Raw genomic sequence first — 23,062 nt, forward strand, 5'->3', positions numbered from 1 at the left:
TTCACGTACGCGCTCGCTACACACTGGCGCTACATACTGGGTACAAGGAAGTGTAGGAAGTTGCATGCTCAGATAGCGCTCGTCTCCATATAACTGCAACTGGAGCATTTGAAAAAAGAAAAAGCTCATCTTCCATTTGATCCGATCTCCCTTAGCTGCGACAGCCGGAGCTTAAGATGGCATACCCAGGATACGGCGGAGTAAGTGCACTTTCCAGGGGACGCAAGAAGATTTCCAAGTGAAAACAAAAAACACCATATAACGTTTCGTATCAGGGAAATCGGAATTCAGGAACCGGTTTATATTTTGTACAACCGATTTACTACATTTACAATAACTGCGATCGCCGACTTCTGTAAGGATGACTGGCAAAATGATCTTTGATCGAATGCCTGCGCTACGTAAATCAATACGTATTTTACACTGCCTTTGAGAAAAGGTGTATTTGGCATTAAGCACATTGCGGTTGTACGTGTTACAGGAAGCTTTGCTTCTGTGGATAGAACACTCCGGGTTTGGCATTTGGTGCGCTTTTATGATATTAAAATCATTCCTGGGGTTGCACAGGGTTGCTAACTTACTGTTGGAAATGTTTCCTCTGGGTTATGGAAAATGGAGAGTTACTGATTTAAGCTTCTTTTAAAGATATGTTTATGCCTCTGTTGAATATATTTTTTAGCTACTCGGTAGTTAAGTAACCAGCGTTACTAACGACGGGAATAAAGACAGAATTACGTCCCCAGACTTAATCCCAACGTGTGTTTCATAAAATGAAATGTTTTTATTGTTTCCAGTGTATTACCGATTAAGGATATATATTTGTTTTCTGTTAGGAAGCATGTGTAAGGAAATTTGTATTTTTTTAGTTAATGTTGTGAAATCACAGTAGGCGTGTTTCATCAACTTGGGACAGTATGAAATATAACTGTTACTGAGGCGGGGGGGGGGGGTTATTTTAGCGAGAAGCTGTTGTGACTGTTATAGAACAGTGATTAGTGTGATTAGTTAATGGCCACTTATTTGTCTAATAAGTCATGGCTTTGGTTGGAGTTCACACTTGTAAAAACATGGCTGCATTTGTTCCTTTTTAGTATGGGGGTCCACCACCAGGTGTCCCAGTCCAAGGAATGTCTATGCCTGGAGGCCCCATGGGAGGCCCTATGGGAGGCCCCATGGGGGGGGCGGGTCCTGCTGGATTCCCTGGCTATGGTGCCTATCCTGGAAATTTTGCCCAGCCCCCTGTCAATGACCCAATGTGGAGTTATTTCAGAGCAATAGCGGGGCAGGTGAGTACTTGTCCCATTGTCTTTACAAGTAGTGTAACCTGTAATCTGCTGACATATCGTCTATTTCTGTGAAATTCTGTTTTGTTCTTATAATTCCGGTAGCTTCTCTGTACCGAAGGACAGCCGTCTTTAGCAAATGTCGGGCAAAACTGTCTAAAATCAAATGTAGTTTTGTTTTTGAAGGCATTTTCCTTGAGAAGTAGATGAGGCAAACGAGGGTATGCTGCCTGAAGGTTTGGTCTTGGGTGGTTGCTGGGAAGAACCTTGAGGAGATGTAATGTAAGACGTGCTTTCTCAGGACAGGCATCTCTCAGGCAGCTAGGATGGATTCCAAGGAGCCTCTTCGTTAGCCAGTGAAATGAAGGGAAAACAGCGCTGTCAGAAATTAGAGCGAAGCTTCAGACGTCTTTGTGGGTTAACGGAGCTGAGCAGATGTGTTTGACGTTAATTGTTAGGCATGTGTTTTTTTTTTTTGTAATTAGCAAATTTTTATGTTCTTGCCTTTTGGCCCTTTCTTTAAACATTAAGTTACTGAGGTGTTGCGTTACAGGATGGTGAAATTGATTCTGAAGAACTTCAGAGGTGCTTGACACAGACCGGGGTCAGTGGGACTTACACTCGTAAGTCACGCTTCTCAAGCTGAGTCTTTGCATGATTAAATATTATTATCAATGGTAAGGGCTGTGTGGTATATCAAATTTTTACAGTTTATAATGATGTATTATTATTGCACGTTCTATTAAAATGTTTTTAATAGACCAGCATTATTCCTTGCTGGTTGTAAATGGTGTAAGAGCTTCAGTCATTGTTGACGTTGCACAGAAACCCAAAAATCACAGGTGAAAACATTTAGCATCTCACAGGGAAGCTGATGGGCTTGGTCTCATTTAGTTTTATTTAGTTTCATTTCAGTTTTGGCTGAAGGCTAGTGCCTTAAAATGAGGATCTTTTCCAGTTAAGCATTCAGTGGTTGTTGGGCTTCTCTGTTGAGTCATTCAGCAAATGCGTTTTAGAAAAACCAAATTATTATTTTATTTTCTTTTTTAAGAAAAACTTTTTCACCTTCTGCTTTCAGAGCAATACTATAAACGGAGAAAGTCCATAGGTGGACACAGTTTATTTTACAACACTGTCTTGTCGTAGCTGCTTTATTTGATTCATGAGAGTATAGTTTATTTGTGTCTTTTTTTTTTTTTTGAATCTCCTGTTTGGAATCCAAAACATGCCTGAATAATGCAGTTTTATGTTTGCACATGGGGAAAGAAACACTGTTTGCATTTTGTTTTCACCACACTCCGTTTTAATAAGACATGACACACTTGGTTTTGACCTACAACTGCACATTTAGCCCAAGATATGTATCGAAGATATATATTATATATTAGTATTCTGCCTAAAAACGCAGAGATGGTTTTTCGGCCATATCACCCAGCCCTATTAATGGTATTTAATTTGTATGCTTAGATGTTTAATTTTTCTCCCCCTTGACCAATAGCATTTAGTTTGGAGACCTGCAGAATCATGATTGCTATGCTGGATGTATCCTTCACAATAGAAGAGTTTTGTTCTTGAGGAACTGGAGGTGAAGGCTACCAGAAGTGGGTGGGAAGTAACCTGTGTAATTTTCTGTCTTTCTCTCCAGGTACCCTAACCATGTTACAGTTGCATCCCTAATTTTTTTGTGTTACTGATCTACCTTGTTACTTAACGCTTGACAGTTGTCCCCACATAAGTTTTTAGCTGCATACTGCAATTGCAACATGCAAAGTTGACCACGGCTAAAATTGCCTATTCCTGTTTTGTCTTACAAAAATTTGGGCCCTGGATAAGGGTAGGCCAAAAAAAAATTTGAAGAACTTGAGAAGGACTCCTTGTCTGTGGACGTACTTAACTTGCATCCTCCAGGTGGATATGACTGGGAAGATGGGATTCAATGAGTTTAAAGAGCTCTTCGCCGCTCTTAATGGCTGGAAGCAGAATTTCATGATGTTTGATCAGGATCGAAGTGGCACTGTGGAGCCTCATGAGATGGCTCAGGCCGTCTCCTCCATGGGTAGGTGACCGAAGTCCTGTCCAGGTCGTTGTTTATTGATTCTGCCTTTTATACTGGCTGATAACGTGCAGTGCACTCACCTTTGTGGTTACAGGTTACAGAATAAGCCCTAATACACTGAATGGCATCATTAAGCGCTACAGTAAGGCTGGTAGGATCGCTTTTGACGATTATGTGGCCTGCTGCGTTAAGCTGCGGTCTCTCACAGGTATGGTATTCTCCTCTCCCGTTGGTTAATTGGCTGAGCGCTGGACTGAGTTCTAATACCATCCTTTCAGATGCATTTAGGAGGAGAGATGCCATGCAGCAGGGTGCTGTGAACTTCCAGTACGATGATGTAAGTAACACAGATCCCGAGTTCCCCTCCATTTAACAACTTGTCGCAAAATTCGTTCTGTCTTGCATAAATGTGCAATCGTCCTCTCTCCTTTTTTTGTTGGTTAAAGTTTCTCCAGTGCACAATCACCATCTGAATCACCTGCGGAGGAATTTGTGTGGAAGCAAGAATTGACGAAAGGGCATTTCAGGATATTTTTAGCTACTCCTTGGTTGCAGAAACAAGAGAGATTTTTCCCACACTGCAGATGCAGATTTCAGAATTTTTAAATATTGATGTATTAATAAGCACATTAATTGTAATAAATGGCTGTGTCACCACCTTGCATTATAATAACCTTGCATTTGAAAGTGTAATCTTAGGTTTAGCTTCACCGTACTAAAATTGGTTAATTGCAATGAAAATGTAAATAGCATAGTGAAGTGTGTAGTAACCTTTGGCGTTAAAAGACGGACACAGACACCTGTGTGCTAACTTTGAATATTTTTGCCCAAGACCATTTGATTTCCCTTTAATCCCAGATTAGTATCTTCCCATTTATATAGTGACGAGACAATGGAAATTGCCTATCGAGCAAGGTTACATACTGACTGACCTACTAATATACCCTAGATGTTATGCCCTGCAAAGTTTCCTGCAATTTTAGTGATGAAATTCCTACATTCTCTTTAACAAAAGCCAAATGTGTCTTTAGTGTCCTGTAACATGATCATAAAAATCAGCATAGATTTGTTCTACATCCAGGGATAGTAGTGTGGAGATTTGTGTAGGATGTAAGTAGGTAAATGCAAGTGCCAAAGTGAGTCCAGTGGTTGTGTTTACCCAGGAAATATTGCAGATGAGCATGAAAGTACAACACTTGCTGTGTGCACTCATTTAAAGGAAAGGTCTTCACGAAAACTGCATGTGTGTCAGGCACGTATGGCAAGTACTGTCATGAAATGTGTGTCTTCTGCCAACACAGGCTGCTGGGGTGTTTTTGTAGCATAATCAGTTACAGTGCTAAGAATTTTTTGCTTCAAAGTTTTTAAGCCATAAATTGACACATTTCATTTTAACAGAAGATTTCTGTGCCATTGTATTGACATTTCACTGTCTTAAGCAAATTAGTATTAAGACAAATTGCCAACAGTGTGTCGTTTCATTAAAATTGGACAATTTTTGGAGATTAATATAGGATCTTCTGTCAGATGTGCTTTGCTCTGTCCCTGTATGTTTCTTTCATTATACAAAATATTAAAAGTCCTTTGTATTTGCCAAGCTTTTATTGCTTCAATTTGTACAACTTCTATAACCTAAATCATAAACCAGCTTTATGTACACTATATGTATATTAATATCTGTAAGAGGAACATTCATCTCTGCCATAAAGCATTTTGCATTGTATAAAATATAGTGGCAAACTTTAAATGCATAAAAATAACAATGAAACAGGAGAATAAGAATTGACATCTTCCCCTCGTTAAGAGGCATGTAAGAAAGTTACATTGAGGTTTTATCAACCATGTAATATTTGCTCTCAGAAGGCTGTGAAAATAATTTAACGTAGCTTGGTTTTCAGTATAAATAGTACAGGTACCAGATGTACATTTTTTTTTGTTTTAATTACTACACAAGTTAAATTTACAGCTTTTTATATACCGCAAAGGAGAGACAAATTCTGATCAAGAAGTAACAAGAAAAAGTATAATGGGGATGTCTGAGTAAGGAGGTCAATTCAATACATTAGACAGTATTGCTCTTTGTAAAAACTGTTGTAATGAAAAGTGGGGAAAAGCAATCAAAGTCTGACTGTAATACTGGTTTAAACTCATTCTCCATAAGGTGCCTTAATTGAATTAGTGTCAATTACCAAATTTGTCTGTCCATCCATCCATCCATCCATCCATCCATCTTCAAGCTCCTTTTCCTGGTTCGGGTCATAAGGGAGTCTGGAGTCTATCCCAGGTAGCTTAAGGCACAAGACAGGGCACCATCCAAGCCTCACCTCTAGACGGCTGCAGGGCCTACACACGCAGAGCAGGGCACCATCCAAGCCCCCAACCATTGGAGGGGCCAGCAGGAAGTTATGGAACCACCATGAGATCCCAACACCTTGCTTATCAACACATTGGTTACAAAAAACCCCATTTCTCATCCCAATATAACGTACAGCAATATAAATGATTTCCAGTACTAAGAACCAAAGGTCCATTTTCAACATTATTAACCAGTAACTTCGGAAACAGACTTTTTCTTGCATTTGTTTTTTTGCAATGTCCACTGGACTGTAAGCTTCAGAACACAAGCCTGTTGATGAGAATCAGAGTTTGACACTATTAATTATGGGGGGAAAATGAAATGCCACTAATTATGTTTAAATAACAGAGCTATTTTCTTGCCTTCATATACATATTGTGCCTGATGATTTTTTAAAATTGTTTATTTGTATAAATGACGAAACATTTCACTTGAAACCCAGACCTCAACAGCCACTGCAAATTCTCTATAACGATTTTGTAAAATTTTCTCTATATTATTACTGCTACTGTTGTTGAAGATGGAAGCTCTTATAACAGTTCTTTCAATTATTATTGGATTTTATACTTGTATCAGTTCAGTAATTATGAGTTTATTATGTAACAATAATCCCAAGCTATGCACCATCCAGTTTGTATATCAAATTAAAAGTGCAGCATTTAAAATGAAACAGAAATCCATATTAAAACGCTGTGCATGTACTCTATCAAAAGGGTAAAAAATATACCCTAAATATTTAACCCTAAATTATCCATTTAGGGTAGGTATGTTGTTTTGATTGTGTAGATAAATATATTAAACTCGATAGGTGGAAAAACAATTGAAACAAATGTCTGAGAAAATGGACAAATGGAGAAACGCTTTTGATTTTGAAATATTGATGCAAAATCACATCACAAGTTGATATTATTGCTGTTAGATCAGGACATATTATTCGTATGCATTTTCCCCTTAAAGCAATCCCTAACTTTGTATAAATTTCCTGGTGTTTGAAAAGAATGAAGAGTTGCTTATACTTAAACAACTATTGTGTATGTGCGCAGTGTGACTTGATTATTGAACAATATGCTGAGCCTGTGTATGGATGTTTTGTATTTTACGCAGAACCTTAAAGCATTTTTAGTGGTGTGTTTACATTTTGCAGTCAAATTGAATGAAGACATATTGTGATACCGCAGTTTATAGTTTATCAGCTTCATGCTGTGCAGTTAGGTTTGTCTGAGTAAGCGTCATCTAAAAGGAAAATGTTATTAAACATGCATTTTTTTTTGGGACGAGTATGGTAAGGTGCCTTGTGCTGCTGGCAGTGTACATGATATATAAAGAATGTGTTCCCTTTAACTTGACTATTTGTTGAATCAAGTGTCTAGAATTGTATATATGAATGAGGCAGGTAAGGGGGTTGCAGAATTCCTTGCATATGACAATACAGTTTCCTTCTAGACCCTGAGTCAAACATCAAAGGATTTTTGTTGCGATGGAGGCGTAATGATGATCCTCAGGCCTGCTTCCCAGGAAGACCGGGATCCGACACTGGCCTGTAGAGCCCCACAGTTCCTACGGTGCTGAGCGGTGAGTCAGGCAAGGAAGGGTGTCGCTTCGAAAGAGACTGGGATTTGGACTGATGCTGGTTGAGGGAAGCTGGCCGGTTCTGCTGGCTCCTGCCGCTTCCTTCTACGTGCAGCTGGGATAGAGCCGGGAAGTTGTCTCCTGAAGCTCCCTCCATATCGTCCATACCTGATAGAGATTCTTTGGGCTTCTTCATGGACATCTCCAAGGCGTGCGATTCTGGGCCCTGAAAAACACAAACATAAGCATGGTCGTTGACACGGGCTCTACTGTGGACTACAAAATTAATTTACGATTATTACTATGAGTGTAGAAACTGTAGAGAATAAGCACACCCCCCCCCCCCCCCCCACCCATACACACACACACGCTTTTCCCAACAGTTTTTTGCTACATGTCTGTGTTTTTTTTCTGGGCAATTCCCACTTACGAGTTCCGAAAAAAATAAAAAAATCCAGGTCAGGATTTTCCATTACCCTTAAGAACCCACCGGTCCCACTTTTCAAGAATCCAGCGAGACTTGTTTAATTTCAAAATTGCAACAGCGCTAAACAGCAGTGCTGAGTGTACATGAAACACGGAAAAGCACAGAAAGAGGAATCAAGAGTGTGAAAAACAGAAACTGAAATGATAAACACAATGTGCCAAGTTGACTGACATGACACGCGTGCACAAGCTGTGAATGAGTGCAGGCGATGCAAAGTGGCTGGGCGATAGGCCCTAAAAGGACATCATGGTATTTTTACAGATTTTAACAATATCAGTATTTATTAGGATATTCCAAAATTCATACTGTATATAGAAAAGAGTCAAATATGACAGGTGATTTTGAGTTTTTTCTGATTATAATGACCAAATTGTTCTGCTAATGGTTATGAAGCATGTAACAGGTATTATGATAAATTACACCAACAACAGAGCACTAGGTATGGACCTAAATCATGACTCCTGGATGCTAAAAACACCAAGAACAGAAATGAGGAAGGTAGCTTGTCTATACTTTGACACTTGATGATGAGAAAAAGTGTAAGAGGGGGCAGGATACTGAGAAGTTGTGAAATTAACTTAAGAAAGGCCGATGCTGTTTCTTTAATAAGTTGCTATGTTGAAATTGAAGCAGACTAATGGACATTTACAAAAGCCGTGTCCTCATGCCCCTATATTCCAGACACTAATTACAGTTCTTGTGATTATGGCAATAATTAATATTTCTCACAGTCACAGCCCAGGACCTTTGCTAATTCTATCATCTTTGATACTGAATTATTATTATTTATGACAATTGAAAAAGATTTTAGGCATAATTCATTAAGCTTTAATGGTTAATGCTGTACAACCACCTTTGTCCATCGTTCATGAAAGAGAAAGAAGTGTTACAACGGTATTTGCATGTTTACATATTGTGAAGGCGATTCATAGAAGATAGCATTACGTACAAATTAAGACCAGTTTCATTCTGGTGGTAAATTTCAGTGGTGTGACATCTGGGGATATTTTAAGTGTAATTGCTAGTGTTAGTGTGTAAGAATGTTGTGTTAGTAATCAATAAATTTGACAGCGATGTCCATTCAGCCAGTTACTATGTTTATTTGAATGACAGTTGGAAGTGGAATTTTCTCAACATTGTAGCAAACTTTCGCAGTTTCATTTGTGAAATCGTGTTCTGCTATGCATTGTTCTCTATGTTTACACGAGTATTTTTACATTTTACTTCGGTTTTTTTGTTTTCCGTTTTTCGATCATTTCGTTTGTACGGCACTTTGTGACTGTTTTGTCTGCCAAGTGTTTAATAAAGAAATGTTATTTTTGCCAAACAGTTTATATTTGACAATTTATATGAACATGGTCTTTTAAAATGCAGAGCTCTGCACAACAGAAGTTTCCTTTGACAATTTAAAATGCAGTACAAAGTACAGCTTATTAACGCACCAATCTGCACGGGCTTTTTACATACGATGCCTCTTACCAACAACGGCATATTCATCGGATCCCGCTGTGCTGCTTTCCTTTAGGAGAGCTTTAGGAATGTGCTTAGATTATCACGGCACTCAATTAGCATGACTCTGTTAAATCATTACTGTCGTTTTTCTATGAATCAGGCCCTTTGAGTTGTGACGTTAAAGCTTGTCATGAAAACAAGGAGCCCAACCCTGCAACAAATAATGATTTTATTTAATTAATTTAATTTCATGGTTGATTTTCAACTTAACAAATACTGCATTATGGTTGGCTTGGTAATATAGTCACAAAACGTTATGACTTATTAATTTGGCATATTGCCGTTGAGAGGAAAGAATCATCACTACACAACGTCCTGCAATAATCCAGGTAGCGCCATGAATCCATCTCATGATCTATAGAACTGATCCCTATTCTATTTTTGAAACTTAATGGATGGAATGATGGGATTGTGTTTTCTGGAGAACAGCAGGTCAGTTTACAAATGGGTCTCTATAAAGGACATTGTATTAATATGTTTCCATTTCTGTCTTCCACAACCATTTATCCAATGCAGGGTCTTTCTGCCAGCCCCATAATATGAGGGAAGGTGCGGTACACCCTGGGCAGAATGCTAGCCTACCATAGGATGCACACATTCTAGAATTTTCAGCATAGACACGCAATATTTTGCATGTCTTGATCCAGCTGTCAGAGAGAGGAGATTAATAGTGATGAAGACAAATGTGTCAGTACACTGGATCAAGCCAACACGTGGATCCATTGTTTACTCGGTTTTGCGTGATCTGAGGGTCCTGATGACTTGTCGCCTTGAGGCCGGACAACCCTGAGCGGAAAGGAAAGCAGAATTAGCTTATGTGTTGTCTTGATAATGACTTTTACATGAGTATAGCATATTAAAATGGTGGCAGATGGACAACATATATTCACGAGGAAGACCAAAGGAAGTCAACAAAGGAAAGCAAGGATCACCTGACAGGGGTAGCAACGTGCAATGTGAGTGTAACAGCACTTACTGAATAGCACGGATAGCTTAGTGGTCAGGAAGCATAGTCTGACCTGCACCTTTAACTTTAGGAGGCACTACAGAGCTAGCGATCTCCTCTAGGACGTCCTGATTTTGCCAAGTTCAATGTGACCCTTGGTCAACAAGGGAGGGGCTTGAGTTTAACTTCTTTAACCAATCACAGTCTTCATTTTATGACATCACCACACTGGTCCTTTTTGTTCCCTCGTTTTCAAACTCAAGACTGGAGGTTTTGTGTGGCTCGGGGGGGGGGGGGGGGGGGGGGGGGTTAAGCCTCTGTGTCTGTGATCAGCAGGTTACTGGTTCAGCATTGATGTTGTTGTCATTATTATTATGAAATAAAGACACACCCATATATTGCTCTGCACAACCTTTGCAGGTAAATGATTTATTATTTTTTCTGTCTTTGACGTCCCTTTAGAAAAAGCATACACAATAGAACAGGTATTGTACCGTGCTGCTTCACAAAAAATTCTGGTTTTAATTAATGTGGTGATGTCATACAATGAAGACTGGTGATTGGTTAAAGAAGTTAAACTCAAGCCTCTCCCTTGCTGACTCAGGGACTTGTCAAACTCGGCAAAATCAGGACGTGCCTCTTCTCTAGGCATAAATGTAGCTTGTTTCAATGCCAGAATCGAGCTTAGCTCACTCCCTATGAGCGGGATCTACCGCCAGTATGTTCTTAATATTTCGTACGAGATAAGCAGAATTTTGTGCATAAAGTCATCAGGCTGTGGAAGAAGTAAATCCCAAAGAAACAGGGTCTGTTTTAAAGGTGAGAAGCAGAGCTGGAAATTAAGCTCATCCAGTGCCTGAGGGAAGTTATTCAGATGAAGGGCAAGTACAAAAAACTGAACAGTAGCCTGCTGGCTAGTAAAAAAAAAAAGTTCTGGAATGTCAGAATACATGTTTTACCAAACTAGCCCAGTTGTCTAGTAGCAAAAAAGTTTAACCCCTGGTGAGAAATATATTATTTTATATTCTGTTCTAAAATTGATAACTAGATAGTGTAGAAATGCAGATACAGATTTAATAAGTTTACATTCTGTAACATTTGTCACCTAAGCAAAGTACTTGTGGAGCCAGAACCTGGAGTGTTACAATGTAATCAATGGATGGACCAGCTTTTCTATGTCATTGATTGACAGCATTTTGCAAACCTTGAATTTATCATTTAGAGAAAAGAAGTACACTTTGATATATTTCTAATGCAAGAGACTAGTGTCAACTGTAAGTGTCAGCTTGTCACTTGTAACACCAACGGTCTTATTAAGGTTTTCACATTCACTGAAATGTCATCCAGACTCAGTTTCAAGTCTTAGATAGTATATCCACCGTATTATTGTCTTATCAGAGAAAAAAAAAAATCTGTCATCCTGTATTTTGTCTTGAACTTAGAGAATTGATATATTTCACTTCTGCGATAGATACATAGAGTTGTTTCTTCATCAGCAAATACCACATTTATGGATGATATCCCCATGACATGGGATATATGAACAGTGTGACCAAGACTGCCTCGGGGAATGTCATAGGTGCCTCTCAACATTTTCATGACTCAGCCTTTATATTGACAAACCAGTAACAGTTAAGACCGCAGACGAGAAAGTACCCCACCAGAATGGGCCATGCATCGAAGGGTTAAAAGACTGCAGAGATAACGGAGTGCTTACAGTATCTGATAAGGACGTTCCTGTTACACGTAGATGCCAACATGATTGCAGAGGAAGGGGCCGGAGGGTGCTGGACCACTCCAGGGTTTTGAAACTTGACGTTCCAGTTATGTATAGCATTATTCCACTATGTAAGCAACTAACTTGTAGTTATAGTGTAGTGAGATATATTAGTGTAGCAAGAACATATGCCAAATTGCTGAGTATGTGTAAAGTGTTAGCAGTAAATGCAGCACAGGTCTGACAGTTATTGTAAGGTCCTGCTAACATACCACGGATCTTTTGTCTGATATTCATAAATATGGTTTTAAATCCACAATGTCATCAGTTTTATGTACAGTAAAGTCATTGTTAATTATTTGCTGCGAGATTCCAAGCCAGTTCAGCGAATTTATTTTAGGGATATGTCAAGGGCTGGATCATTACCATCAACTGCACTTGAGATGTTTGCTAACTTAGAGAGCATGCTTTTTATTTTATTTGCCTGTCATACAAATGAGAGGAGAGACCTCTCATTTCGTGAGAATTTACATATGTGTAAACGTGCAAATCCATAGTGTTCTCTGCAAGGCACTCACTGGCAGCAAGCGCGATAGCTAGCTTCTCAGTATCAGGGAGGCCTGGCTCTTTGAAAACGGTCGTTATCTGCTTTCCCAAGTCAATGATCTTCTCTGATGATCTTTTTTTTTTTTACACACATCACAAGTAAAAATCAACAAAAATAATACTGGACAAAGAAAAACATAACAGTACCCAAAAAGGTAAAACAAGTTTAGAAACTTACTTTTGCTGGGCCATTCAGCAGAAATCCAGAATGTTCTTGTTTTTGGTGTTGCCAGGTGAAATTTCGGTAAGTCCTGATGGTAAGTATCCAGTCTAAGTTTGCTTGTTTGGCAAAATATGCTGGTAAAAATGTAATATTTTGGTAAAAGAACTTGAATGAAAAACAGGAGCGTTCGTGTCGAAAATTTCAAAATGGTGGAAAAAAAAAAAAAGTCAGTGGAAAAAAAAAGAAAATCTCTTTTGTAGGATTAATGCCTTTCCTGCAGCCGGTAACCCCTCCTTCCCACCCTGAACACCAATGGGTGTGGACCTGCGCTAGAATCTGGGCTGTTATGGTGGCCACGGTCTGCTCTCGGCTCTCCCAAGAAGCGTTTAAAGGCTGCACATTGATTTATATATGCTACATACAAACATTATGTTCCCTGTGATACTATGTGCCATTATGCCTTTTACTGTCACTGTTAGTGTCACATCCGTAATAGCGAATGTTGGGAGGGGGGGTCTCCTTGCACGGTGTGAGCAGAGACCCCAAACCACTCCCACGGGAGGGTCCTGATCACAGCCGGCCTGTTTCTCGAGTCCCTGGGGAATCTTGTGGTCTTGCGGCACCCAACCAAATCTGTTCGGCAGCTGTTGCCCCAGACACGCGGCTTTTTGATTTGCCCCGTGGCTGTTTCTGGGTTTTGGGTACCATCTGCCCTCGGCCTGTGTTGGGAAGCGGCTGCTTTGCATCGCTGCTTTGATGGAGGTTGGACAAAATTTCAAACGAGTCTCTTCCCTAAGGTGTGGCTGTCAGGTGCCGGGACATTACAGGTAAATCAACTTTGCTCGTGCGCAAAGATGCACCTCAAATGGGATTTCTCTTTTCTTACATGCAGTACCCGGTCCCTGAAGATGAACGTATTGCAAAGCTTATTTATGGTGTGTCAGCCATAATACAGAGTTTAGCAGGATAAGAGCAATATTCTTTTTTTTTCTATCGAAATCCTATAGTGGATAAGGATTTATGAAGTTGAGATTTAACCAGAATTTAACCAGTATTTAATAGTCAGTCTATGTCGGTAATAGGTTGGCGTTCGCCCAGTCTTTGTGTTAGCCAAGCCTGTGACTGGATGGGCCTGACCTTAACCTACAATAGTCTCTCCATGGACCTGGGACTGTGGGAGAAGCTATGAGATGAAAACCCCAAATGTGCCCCTTCCCAGGATATTAACAGAAATCTATTGTAACATAAATTTTATGAAAAATATTTTATGCTCTCAGCGTCTAAGCCTCTGTGCCTGTGATCGGAAGGTCGCCAGTTCAAACCCGCCATCGGCACAGCTGTGGGCCCTTCAGCGAGGCCCTTAACCCCCCAGCTCCCAGGACACCGCAACAGGTGGCTGCCCTTCACTGCCAAGCTTGCTCTCACCTATGGAGATCATTTCCCCATGGGGATGAAGAAAGTCTAATCAAAAATGTAAATATGTGTATGCTGTGGAGCTACTGCCATGGTTATTGTTAGTTAGGAAATGAACATTCATGTCTAAGACATTAACCTGTTTATAAAATTATACTTTTAACTGCTGTCATTTTTAAAGTTTTGTTTTAAATAATCTTTTAGGACTTGGACACTAAACATCACGTGATTCCTTTCCTATTGACACAGGTCTGTAAAGAGCAAGATGCAAGATATACATGGGGAGTTAAATGAAATGCCTGATACTGGGGGGGGGGGGCAATCAATCCAATGCTTTGCAGTCACATTTTACAGTTTTTACAAATATGCACCTCGCTTTGATTTCTTGTTCAGACTATCTTGCATCCATAAACTTGATACTTTTTTTCCCCCGTCATTAAGTTTGATTTAGAGACTCCACTACCCAGTGCACCCACGTTAAGAATCCGTGCTTACGCTTGCGTGCTTACGCTTGCGTGCTTACGCTTGCGTTTCGCAGTGAACAACATTTGATCCCACATATATAATAATAATAATAATAATTAATATACTTATTTCAGACACAAGTAGCATACGTATTTAGGGGGGTCACAGGGGGGCATGCATGTTGTCATGGGGGCACTGACCCCTCCTGCCCCCACCCCGCAGAACCATCCCTGAATCAAACCCTTTCGACTTTCTCATTCAAGCATTATTGTAATTTTATATATTTAGTAGCCTGTCATAGTATGAAGTTCTATGTGACCAAAATTAAAACAGCATTAAATGGAAAAGGAAAAAGTGTTCATTTGCTGAACACTTCTAAAAGGGTGGGGGAGAATCAGTAGATCAGGGTCTCCCAAGGTACCTGCGAGGAGGCGAGGTGGCTGCTGTGTTCAGTCCGGCTGGCTGTAACAGGTGTCACCCTGATGGCGGGCCTTTGCTGCTCCACCCTGGCTGTGAGAGTACTGTAGTCAGGGGGTCCCACGGTGGACTGTCTCTGCAGGAGCTCCAGGATGGCCTGAATGTCCGACGTCATCTGGGACTCCAGCCTGCCGTGCCACATGTTCACTGATCAGTGCTACGTGCCTCGATTGAGGTGTCGTAGGACATTTTATGACAATTCTCTGTTTCGAGGAAGTACAAGAAGCTCAAGCTTTTTATGGGACCTTGGGAAGAAGCTGTTTGAGGGCAAAGAAATCGATGCATTACAATTTGTGGATCTCAAAGACACCACATTGCATGTTGTTTATATCCATAACCAGCCAAAATATTGTTAGAAACGATACACAGAATGCAAATAACTTACTGACCTAGCATTACTATTTGTTTCATAAAAAGTAAGGAGTTATTTTCACACTGCTACTCGATTCAAACTGTTCCCTAACCTGTGTCAATATCACAAATAACCACAAGGGGGAGCCAGTGCTCTAACAATTTCAATGGCTTCTCCTTCCAATGCCCTGTTCTATGATTCTGTTTTTTGGCAGATTCACTTACAACAATGCTAATTTAAAACATGTATTTTATTGTAACCCAAAGTTAAAAGTTATATATACATATAAGCAAATCCATCCATCTATCAATGCCCTGGATGGTATACCAGTCCGTCTCCAAACAGACTCTCAGAAACAGGCACTAAATGTACACCAATCAGCCACTGCATTTAAAACCACCTGCCTGATACTGTGTAGGTCCCCCTCATGCCACCAAACCAGCTCTGGTCCATCAAGGCATGGAATGGACTCCACGAGACCTCTGAAGGTGTCCTCTGGTATCTGACATCAAGACGTTAGCAGCAGATCCTTTATGTCCCATAAGATGTGAGGTGGGGCCTCCATGGATCGGACTGGTTTGTCCAGCACAGCATGTTTGTTCAGTCGGATTGAGATCCGGGGAATTTGGAGCCCAAGTCAACACCTTGAACTCCTTTTCATGTTCCTCAAACCATTCCTGAAGAATTGCCACTGCTACTGAGGAATACCGTTTCCATGAACAAGTGAGCATAGTCTACAACAGTGTTTAGGTAGGTGGTACGTGTCAGAGTAACATCCACATGAATGCCAGGACACAAGGTTTCCCAGTAGAACATCGCCCAGAGCATCACACTGCCTCCGTCAGCTTGCCTTCTTCCCATAGTGCATCCTGGTGCCATCTCCTCCCCAGGTAAACGACACACCTGCACCCGGTCATCCACATGATGTGACAGAACATGTGAGTCATCACATCAGGCCACCTTCTTCCATTGCTCTATGGTCCAGTTCTAGCACATGCCCAGCAAGCAGTGATGCGCTGTACGTCCTGTAACCTTTCTATCATAGCCAACATAAACCTTTCCTGTGATTAGCTCTACAGATTCTCTCCTTCGGGATTGGACCAGACAGCCAGCTTTCGCTCCCCATGTGCATCAGTGAGCCTTGGGCGTCCATGACCCTGCTGGTTCACCAGTTGGCCTTCCATGGACCACTTTTGGTAGGTACTGAGCACCACGTATCGGAAATACCTCACAAGACCTGCCACTTTTCTTCATCACAATTTGGCCTTCGTCAAAGTCGCTCAGATCCTTACGATTGCCCACATTTCCTGCTTTCGACATATCAACTTCAAAAACTGGCTGTTCCCTGGCCTAATACATAGTGATACTCTTGACATGTGCCACGGTCAGGATAATCAATGCTGTCCACTTCACCTGTTACTGCTTTTAATGTTATAGCTGATCGGTGTAAACTGGGGAATATATAAGAAAATACGCCATCATGTTAGCATTGTAGCCACTTGATCTCGGTAACTGACCTCTTTGCGTTCTTCATGTTTGCTTTCTGTTTTCTCGCCGGCATACAATCCAGTGATTTACGTTCTACGCCGGGCCACAGATTGAGCTTTGGGCCATGATTTAGTTTGCTGTGACAGAGGCACTAAAACAAGCAGGCAGGAACAGCCCCACCCCAGACTGCGGACGGCGGAGGAGCTGGCCGGGCGAGCAATTACCGCGGTGCCGTTTTTACCATCGCCGGCCATTATTCCTCCGGAGGTGACAAATAAAAGGGGACACGTTGCTAAATGGAGCCACTGCGGGCAGCCTCCAGCCTCTGCCGGAGAAAATGGGTGCATTTGGTCAGAGACGGTGGAGGGGGAGGGGGAGGGGGATGCAACTGGAACGTCAAGACCCTGCACGAGTCCGGCACCCTCCAGCCTCTTCCACTGCAATCACGTTGGCTAAAAATACCACCAGGCATCCCGTCACGAATCTACCGTTACATGAGCACTCAGCTGATTTCACAAAAAAAAAAAGAAAATTATATTTGATGAGCTGGTAAATATTAACTATGAAGAAAGTACTCTGTTGTTGTAATTGTCCATCCATCTTTTATGACCACAGTGAAAGAATAAAATATTCTATGGTACAAAGAAGAACTGCCACACGAGCAACAAGATTGTATTAATCCCAGAATTCCTCTGGTTCAAACAGGAGAAGGAGGAGCAGGCACGCACCTGTTCAGGTGCTCCTGCAGGAGGTCCAGTCGGTGCTCCACTTCCCCGTACGTGATGTCGCTCTCTGTCTCGTCCATGCCCTTTGAATCTTGGGATTGCCCCAACTCATCAATACGGCCCATCAGCCTCTCGCAAGCCCATTCTTCACCACGACGATCTTCTGCAAGAGTGAGGTGGAGTCACAGAAAAACTCTTTGCATACAGGCTGATTCGTGACCAAACAAGATGCCACAGCAATGGAGAGCGATTAATCTTCCCCTGTCAGCTTTATGTATTAGTCAGCCGACGGTAATTCGTTAAATTTTGCGCTGCCGTGTAATCTCAGTGGTCCCACGGACAGACCAGAGTCGTTATCTCTGCCAAACACCTGTAAACACTCGCTGCACGATGACCAATGGGATGAATTGTCCCCCTGCTGGTGACTGATGGCTCACTGCATGGCTTGTTTGTGGTGCCAAGAAATACAAAAATTTAAACAGCTGAAGTTAGTGCTAATCACACAATAGCTAGCGGCATGGAGTTCCCTGGGTACACTTAGATATTCACAGAACTTGTAGATCAGAGGACAAATACCAATTTCTTACAACTGCTTGTTAATTGAAAAGTTACTACACACCAAGTGCCTACAAAGTTACAGTACAAAAAGCAAGGTTAGGCATTTCAGGTCCCGAGGATACAAATTCAGACCAAGATTTCGTTTCTACTAACCAGCTGAGGATAATGAATCAGGGCCACAGAGTCCTCACTTGGTTGGTAAAAATTAAATCTTGATCGGAATTTGTAGCCCCTGGACCTGAAATGCCCACCACTGTGTACAAGATTGGTGCATGCAATAATGTAATGAGATATTAGTTATGTTTCAGAATCTTATATATACTCACACAACAGCATTCAACTAATGATGCTTTGATGATGCATTTACAGTTATGTAGAAAATAATTGTCCTGAGTCCTGGACGAAATGTGTGTGATTTTTTTTCTTTTAGATAACAGAATAATAGCATCATAGGGAGGGGCTTTTAGGCATGATTTAAGCAAGCAATTTCTTCGATGTATGAATACTGCACACAAAAAAAAAGAAAACGCAAGTGGAGTTGAACTGGGCAGCTCCTGTCACGGGGACTCTACTCTGAGGGTATTTACAAACGCGCTTAAATGACAAGATGGCATAAGTATTTTTAGGTCTTCCCCACATGCTTCTAGTCAAGGTGATTCGTTCTTCTGAAGACCTATTTATACTGCAGCAGCTAATTGTTCTGCTCAAGTTCTGTCCTGGAGTGCACGCACTGGAGGGCACGCACTGGAGTGCACGCACTGGAGGGCACGCACGCACAAGCGGCACGCTAAAAGCTGCTTAGGGACACCACACCAGCATGTGCTTGGGCTGTGGGAGGAAACACGGGTGATCATGGGAAACACACAAGCTTCATGTACACAGAGCAGGGTGCGGGATCCGAACCTACAACCCTGTCCCAGTGCATGTAATGTACAGATGAAATGAGCATATTAATAGTATGACACTAGATTTACAGGACAGATTTGGTCAGCATAAGCAGGTACAGCACTGCTTCTCGTAAAACACAATGACCACCATACGATGTGCTATTTCCCTTGCTTGTAGGTCGCTTTGGACAAGAGCATCTGCTAAATATGTAAATGTACTCATTTTAATATCCACTAATTCTGTTTTGAAAGGGGTCAAAAGATTTTGCAGCATGTACTCTGTCTTTTGGGAACAGGTTGTACTTCTCCACTGCAAAGGTAGTTCTGTACTTTGCTGCCATCGGAGGGCCGCTGCTTGTTAGTGGTGATGCAACATTAACGTTCCCAGATAAGATGGAATTGGGACAGACATCAGGGGCGATTTTGATGCAGGGGGCAAAATGGCAGATTCTCTTAAAGCCTCTGAAAGGAGTGTGCGGTGACTTAAGCTTTCGTAAGAGCTGATTCCGCCGAGGATTCTGCATGCACATGTTTCGTTTTACCGTGCGATGCCGGGGATTCTGCCGCGGATTAACGGCGGGTTTGATCTGTCCGATGGCTCCCACTACTGAGGTTTGTGATCCCGCATGCAGAGACCGGCTTCATCTCAGTCAGTCGGCGAACTCTGCAGTCTTTGCTGGGTTTTTGGGACTTGGTGTTAAATATATTTACTGCAAGATGAAGTCTGTAGAGCGTCTCAGTGGATAGGGAATTGGCTTCGAGCCTGCAGAGTTGGTGGGTTGAATTCTGCCCTCAGCTGGGTGTGTGTGGATTATGTTTATATTACATTGTTGCGAACAAATGTCCCCCACAATATAATAAAAGCCTGTAATTCTGACATGGAGGGGATCATTTTTCAGGTCCCCACAAAGATCTGTGCATGCAATCAAAAAACTAAAAATCCCAAAAGTCCTGTGTTTTGTTTGGCTACTTATGGTCAAGGTTAGGGCTGAGTAAGCATTAAGGTTATGTTGGGATTAGAGTTTTCCCCATAGATATGAATGGAGAGTCCCCACAAGGATATGACTACTAACCTGTGTGTGTGTATATATATACTGTATATACACACATACACACACATTACATGTTCTCTCAGATCATTTGATTTTCCTCCCAAGGTCCAAAAGCATTATGCTGAGTGCATTGATGTCTCTAAAATTACCCTTGGTGTGTGAATGAGTGCCCTCTGACGGACTGGCATGCCATCCAAGGTGTGCCCAGCCTAGTACCCTGTGGTTCCAGGGACAGGGTTCCAGGCTCACAGCAACCCTGTATTAGATAAACAGGTACGGCAGATCAATGGGTAACATCTTCAGCTAGACTAGGAGCTTTTGTCCTGCATGTTTCATTTCTATTGGATGTAGATGTCTGAGAATCATATAATGATGTAATAATACTGTTGTTGATCCAGATGTTGAGGTAGACAACAAACGTTACCCTTGATTGTCAAGAAACAAGTGTCCATTTTGTGTTCAACATGGGAAATTGAGTTTGAGTATAAACGGGAACTAGATACCTTTGCATAACTGACTCGGCTCCAGATGGTGCTTTGCATGGATGTCAGTGGTGTACTTCAGGTCCGGACTCAGGCTCTGGTCCCGTACTAAAGGGTAGCCCTGGATCCCGGTACACAGAGGCCTCTGCTCCACCTCCTCCTGGCCGATGTCTCCTCTTTCCTCGGAGTCCCTCCTTGGGTAGAAGTACTGCCCTGCACTGGCCTCCCTCAGTCCATCTTTGTTTCCTCCTAAGGAATGACAGCCAGCATGTGTGTGGATGAGCCTCACCACTCGTGACTAAGCGTTGAGCCAATCATTCTCAATCCATTGCTCCCCCCGAATTCAGGCATTCTAAGTTTGATCTGTGTCACCAGTCAAACATCAACTTTTCCCAGGGTTGCCGAATCTCTCACACGTTTGGCATGACACTCACGCTTCCACACCCTCACGCTCGTGCAAGAAATCTTACAGCAAATCTATATTATTCTATTATAATACTAAAATTGGCTACATGAAAGGCGGTGGGGTACCTTGCAAACCCTACACACTATTTACAAGGGAATAAAACTGCTGCATACATTTAAATGCATTCTGCAGACTTGTCTCTAACTGAAAATCTCACTCCAACCAGCTGACCGAAGTTGGCAGTTCTGAGTCTTACTCATCTCAGAACTGATGAGTCCCAAATTGCCTTGGTTGCCACGAATATGGGTAGCTTTTGAAAAAAATAAATAAATCAGCATTTGTACTTAAATATGTTCACAGTAGTGTTATGTACACGTAGTGACAGAGTTGTGCAGTAACAGCAGCCCCAGAATTGTAACTGAATGCCGATGCCAATTTCTCCCTGAGCACAGTTGCGGCAAGCATTCCTGATCGCAGCTGAAATCTTAGTCACATCAACAATTGCTCCGCAGTGGCAGAACTTGATCGGCATGGTTCCACTGCACATAGCGCATGCTGGGATGTTTTCTTTTTTTCCCTGCTCACAAGTGTCCCTTACAGATCAATGAATGCTAGCTGCTAGCATACAGCTAGCCACTATAATGCAACAGAGAGGACCGAACAGTTAATGTCTTCAGGGTTAACTCTCACATATATTTCTGTTTCACCTTCCTTGCGTAAATAAAGCTTGTGCGGGTCTTTCTGACAAACTAGTCTTATGTACAACTGTGAACCTGAATGAAAATGGGACAACAAAAAGGGTTCGGTTCTACAATGCAAAATTAATAATTTACATTCTTATCTAAGAATGACAGACGATTTCTGAGCAATTGTGTCAATATGGCTCCAATGTGTCATGAAGGCAAACTCAAGATGGATTGTCACCTACCATGCGAAGGCTTTTGCTTAAAGGAAATATTTCTTCTGAATCTGACACTGTCCCCATCCGACTCACTGCTCTGTGAAAAATTAGCCTGCCAAACAACCGTTAACGTGTAAGTCAAAGACCCAGAAACACACTAGGGCATCAATCTTCTGTCAAAATATAATTTAAATGTTGCAAACCAAGTGCAATTGAGTATCGTTGTTTACTTACATATATTTTTATTTAGGTTGACTGAGGTTATGCTCTCCATTAGAGTATTATTCACTATAATCAAAATATAATATCAATCTCTTTAGATTAAACACATTGCAGTACCTGTATTCTGTTTTGGTTCACTGGGTTCATCACTGTGTGTATGTCTAACAAGTTAAATGATATCACTGGATGTTTTCCTTATACCATAATATATTGTATATACCTGACCCACATCCAAATCAATACAAGATGGAAATAATAGATATTTCATGATATTACTGTATTATTATAACTGCAAATAATTTTCCCTTTCAAGAACTTATGATCATGATTTGATTTGTCTGGGTTTCACATTAAGAAAGGAGCATTTCAGTTTTATGATTTTGGTGTCGGAAGCAACAATGTGGATGCCCACCCAGGTAAGATGATACCTTAGCCGGTTCGTCCCTCAGGTTGAATGTGAGCTCCAGATTGGTCAGGTAGTGGTCTGAAAACTCTGGATACATGTCCAGCACTTCCAGGAGGTCTTCCCTCTGGATGGTGTGCATGTCACAGTAACTCAGTGCCCTGACATCTGCATTGGACTTCCCAGGTTTAGTGTACTGGTGGATCATTTCTCCGAAGATGTCGTTCTTTCCTGGAAGGTGGGGAGAGGGAAATGTCAGGCTGGTTGGTCAGCTTCCCCATCTGTGAATGGTATAACATAAGCTTTATTGATCCCAGGGGGAAATTGTTTCACATACAGCAGCAAGACGGGCAAAGTGCAAAACAAAACAAAACAAAACAAAACAAAACAAAACAAAACAAAACAAAACAAAACAAAACAAAACAAAACAAAACAAAACAAAACACAAGATAGTATACATATTGGAGACAAGTGAACATAGTCCAAATAAGTTTAAAAAGTATACAATACACAAACATAACATGCTGAAATAGAAT

General features: G+C 41.4%; 2 protein-coding genes and 1 long non-coding RNA gene across 3 annotated transcripts in view; 2 read left to right on the forward strand and 1 right to left on the reverse strand.

Moving 5' to 3' along the window:
• Window positions 1-23: 23 nt before the first annotated feature.
• gca (grancalcin) lies at window positions 24-4,936 on the forward strand. The gene is made up of 8 exons (XM_048991117.1): window positions 24-200; window positions 1,092-1,286; window positions 1,837-1,906; window positions 2,782-2,825; window positions 3,192-3,339; window positions 3,434-3,547; window positions 3,618-3,676; window positions 3,786-4,936. The coding sequence occupies exons 1-8, from the start codon at window positions 177-179 to the stop codon at window positions 3,810-3,812; spliced, it is 681 nt and encodes a 226-aa protein (XP_048847074.1). The 5' UTR covers window positions 24-176; the 3' UTR covers window positions 3,813-4,936.
• LOC125717665 (potassium voltage-gated channel subfamily H member 7-like) overlaps window positions 4,923-23,062 on the reverse strand; it is a 69,828-nt gene continuing 51,688 nt past the window's right edge. Inside the window, exons 11-18 of the mRNA XM_048990880.1 lie at window positions 22,552-22,757; window positions 21,929-22,013; window positions 20,616-20,843; window positions 17,619-17,778; window positions 14,995-15,178; window positions 12,711-12,783; window positions 9,994-10,049; window positions 4,923-7,490 (exon numbers count right to left, since the gene is read on the reverse strand). Of these exons, the coding sequence (XP_048846837.1) occupies window positions 7,194-7,490; window positions 9,994-10,049; window positions 12,711-12,783; window positions 14,995-15,178; window positions 17,619-17,778; window positions 20,616-20,843; window positions 21,929-22,013; window positions 22,552-22,757 (1,289 nt within the window). The 3' untranslated portion in view covers window positions 4,923-7,193. The remainder of the gene's footprint in view (window positions 7,491-9,993; window positions 10,050-12,710; window positions 12,784-14,994; window positions 15,179-17,618; window positions 17,779-20,615; window positions 20,844-21,928; window positions 22,014-22,551; window positions 22,758-23,062) is intronic.
• LOC125717860 (uncharacterized) lies at window positions 10,875-17,627 on the forward strand. The gene is made up of 3 exons (XR_007384658.1): window positions 10,875-11,028; window positions 16,474-16,598; window positions 16,973-17,627. It is a non-coding gene; the product is annotated as an uncharacterized LOC125717860 (long non-coding RNA).

The sequence above is a fragment of the Brienomyrus brachyistius genome, chromosome 1, assembly GCF_023856365.1.
Source record: "Brienomyrus brachyistius isolate T26 chromosome 1, BBRACH_0.4, whole genome shotgun sequence".
Classification (NCBI taxonomy): Eukaryota; Metazoa; Chordata; class Actinopteri; order Osteoglossiformes; family Mormyridae; genus Brienomyrus; species Brienomyrus brachyistius.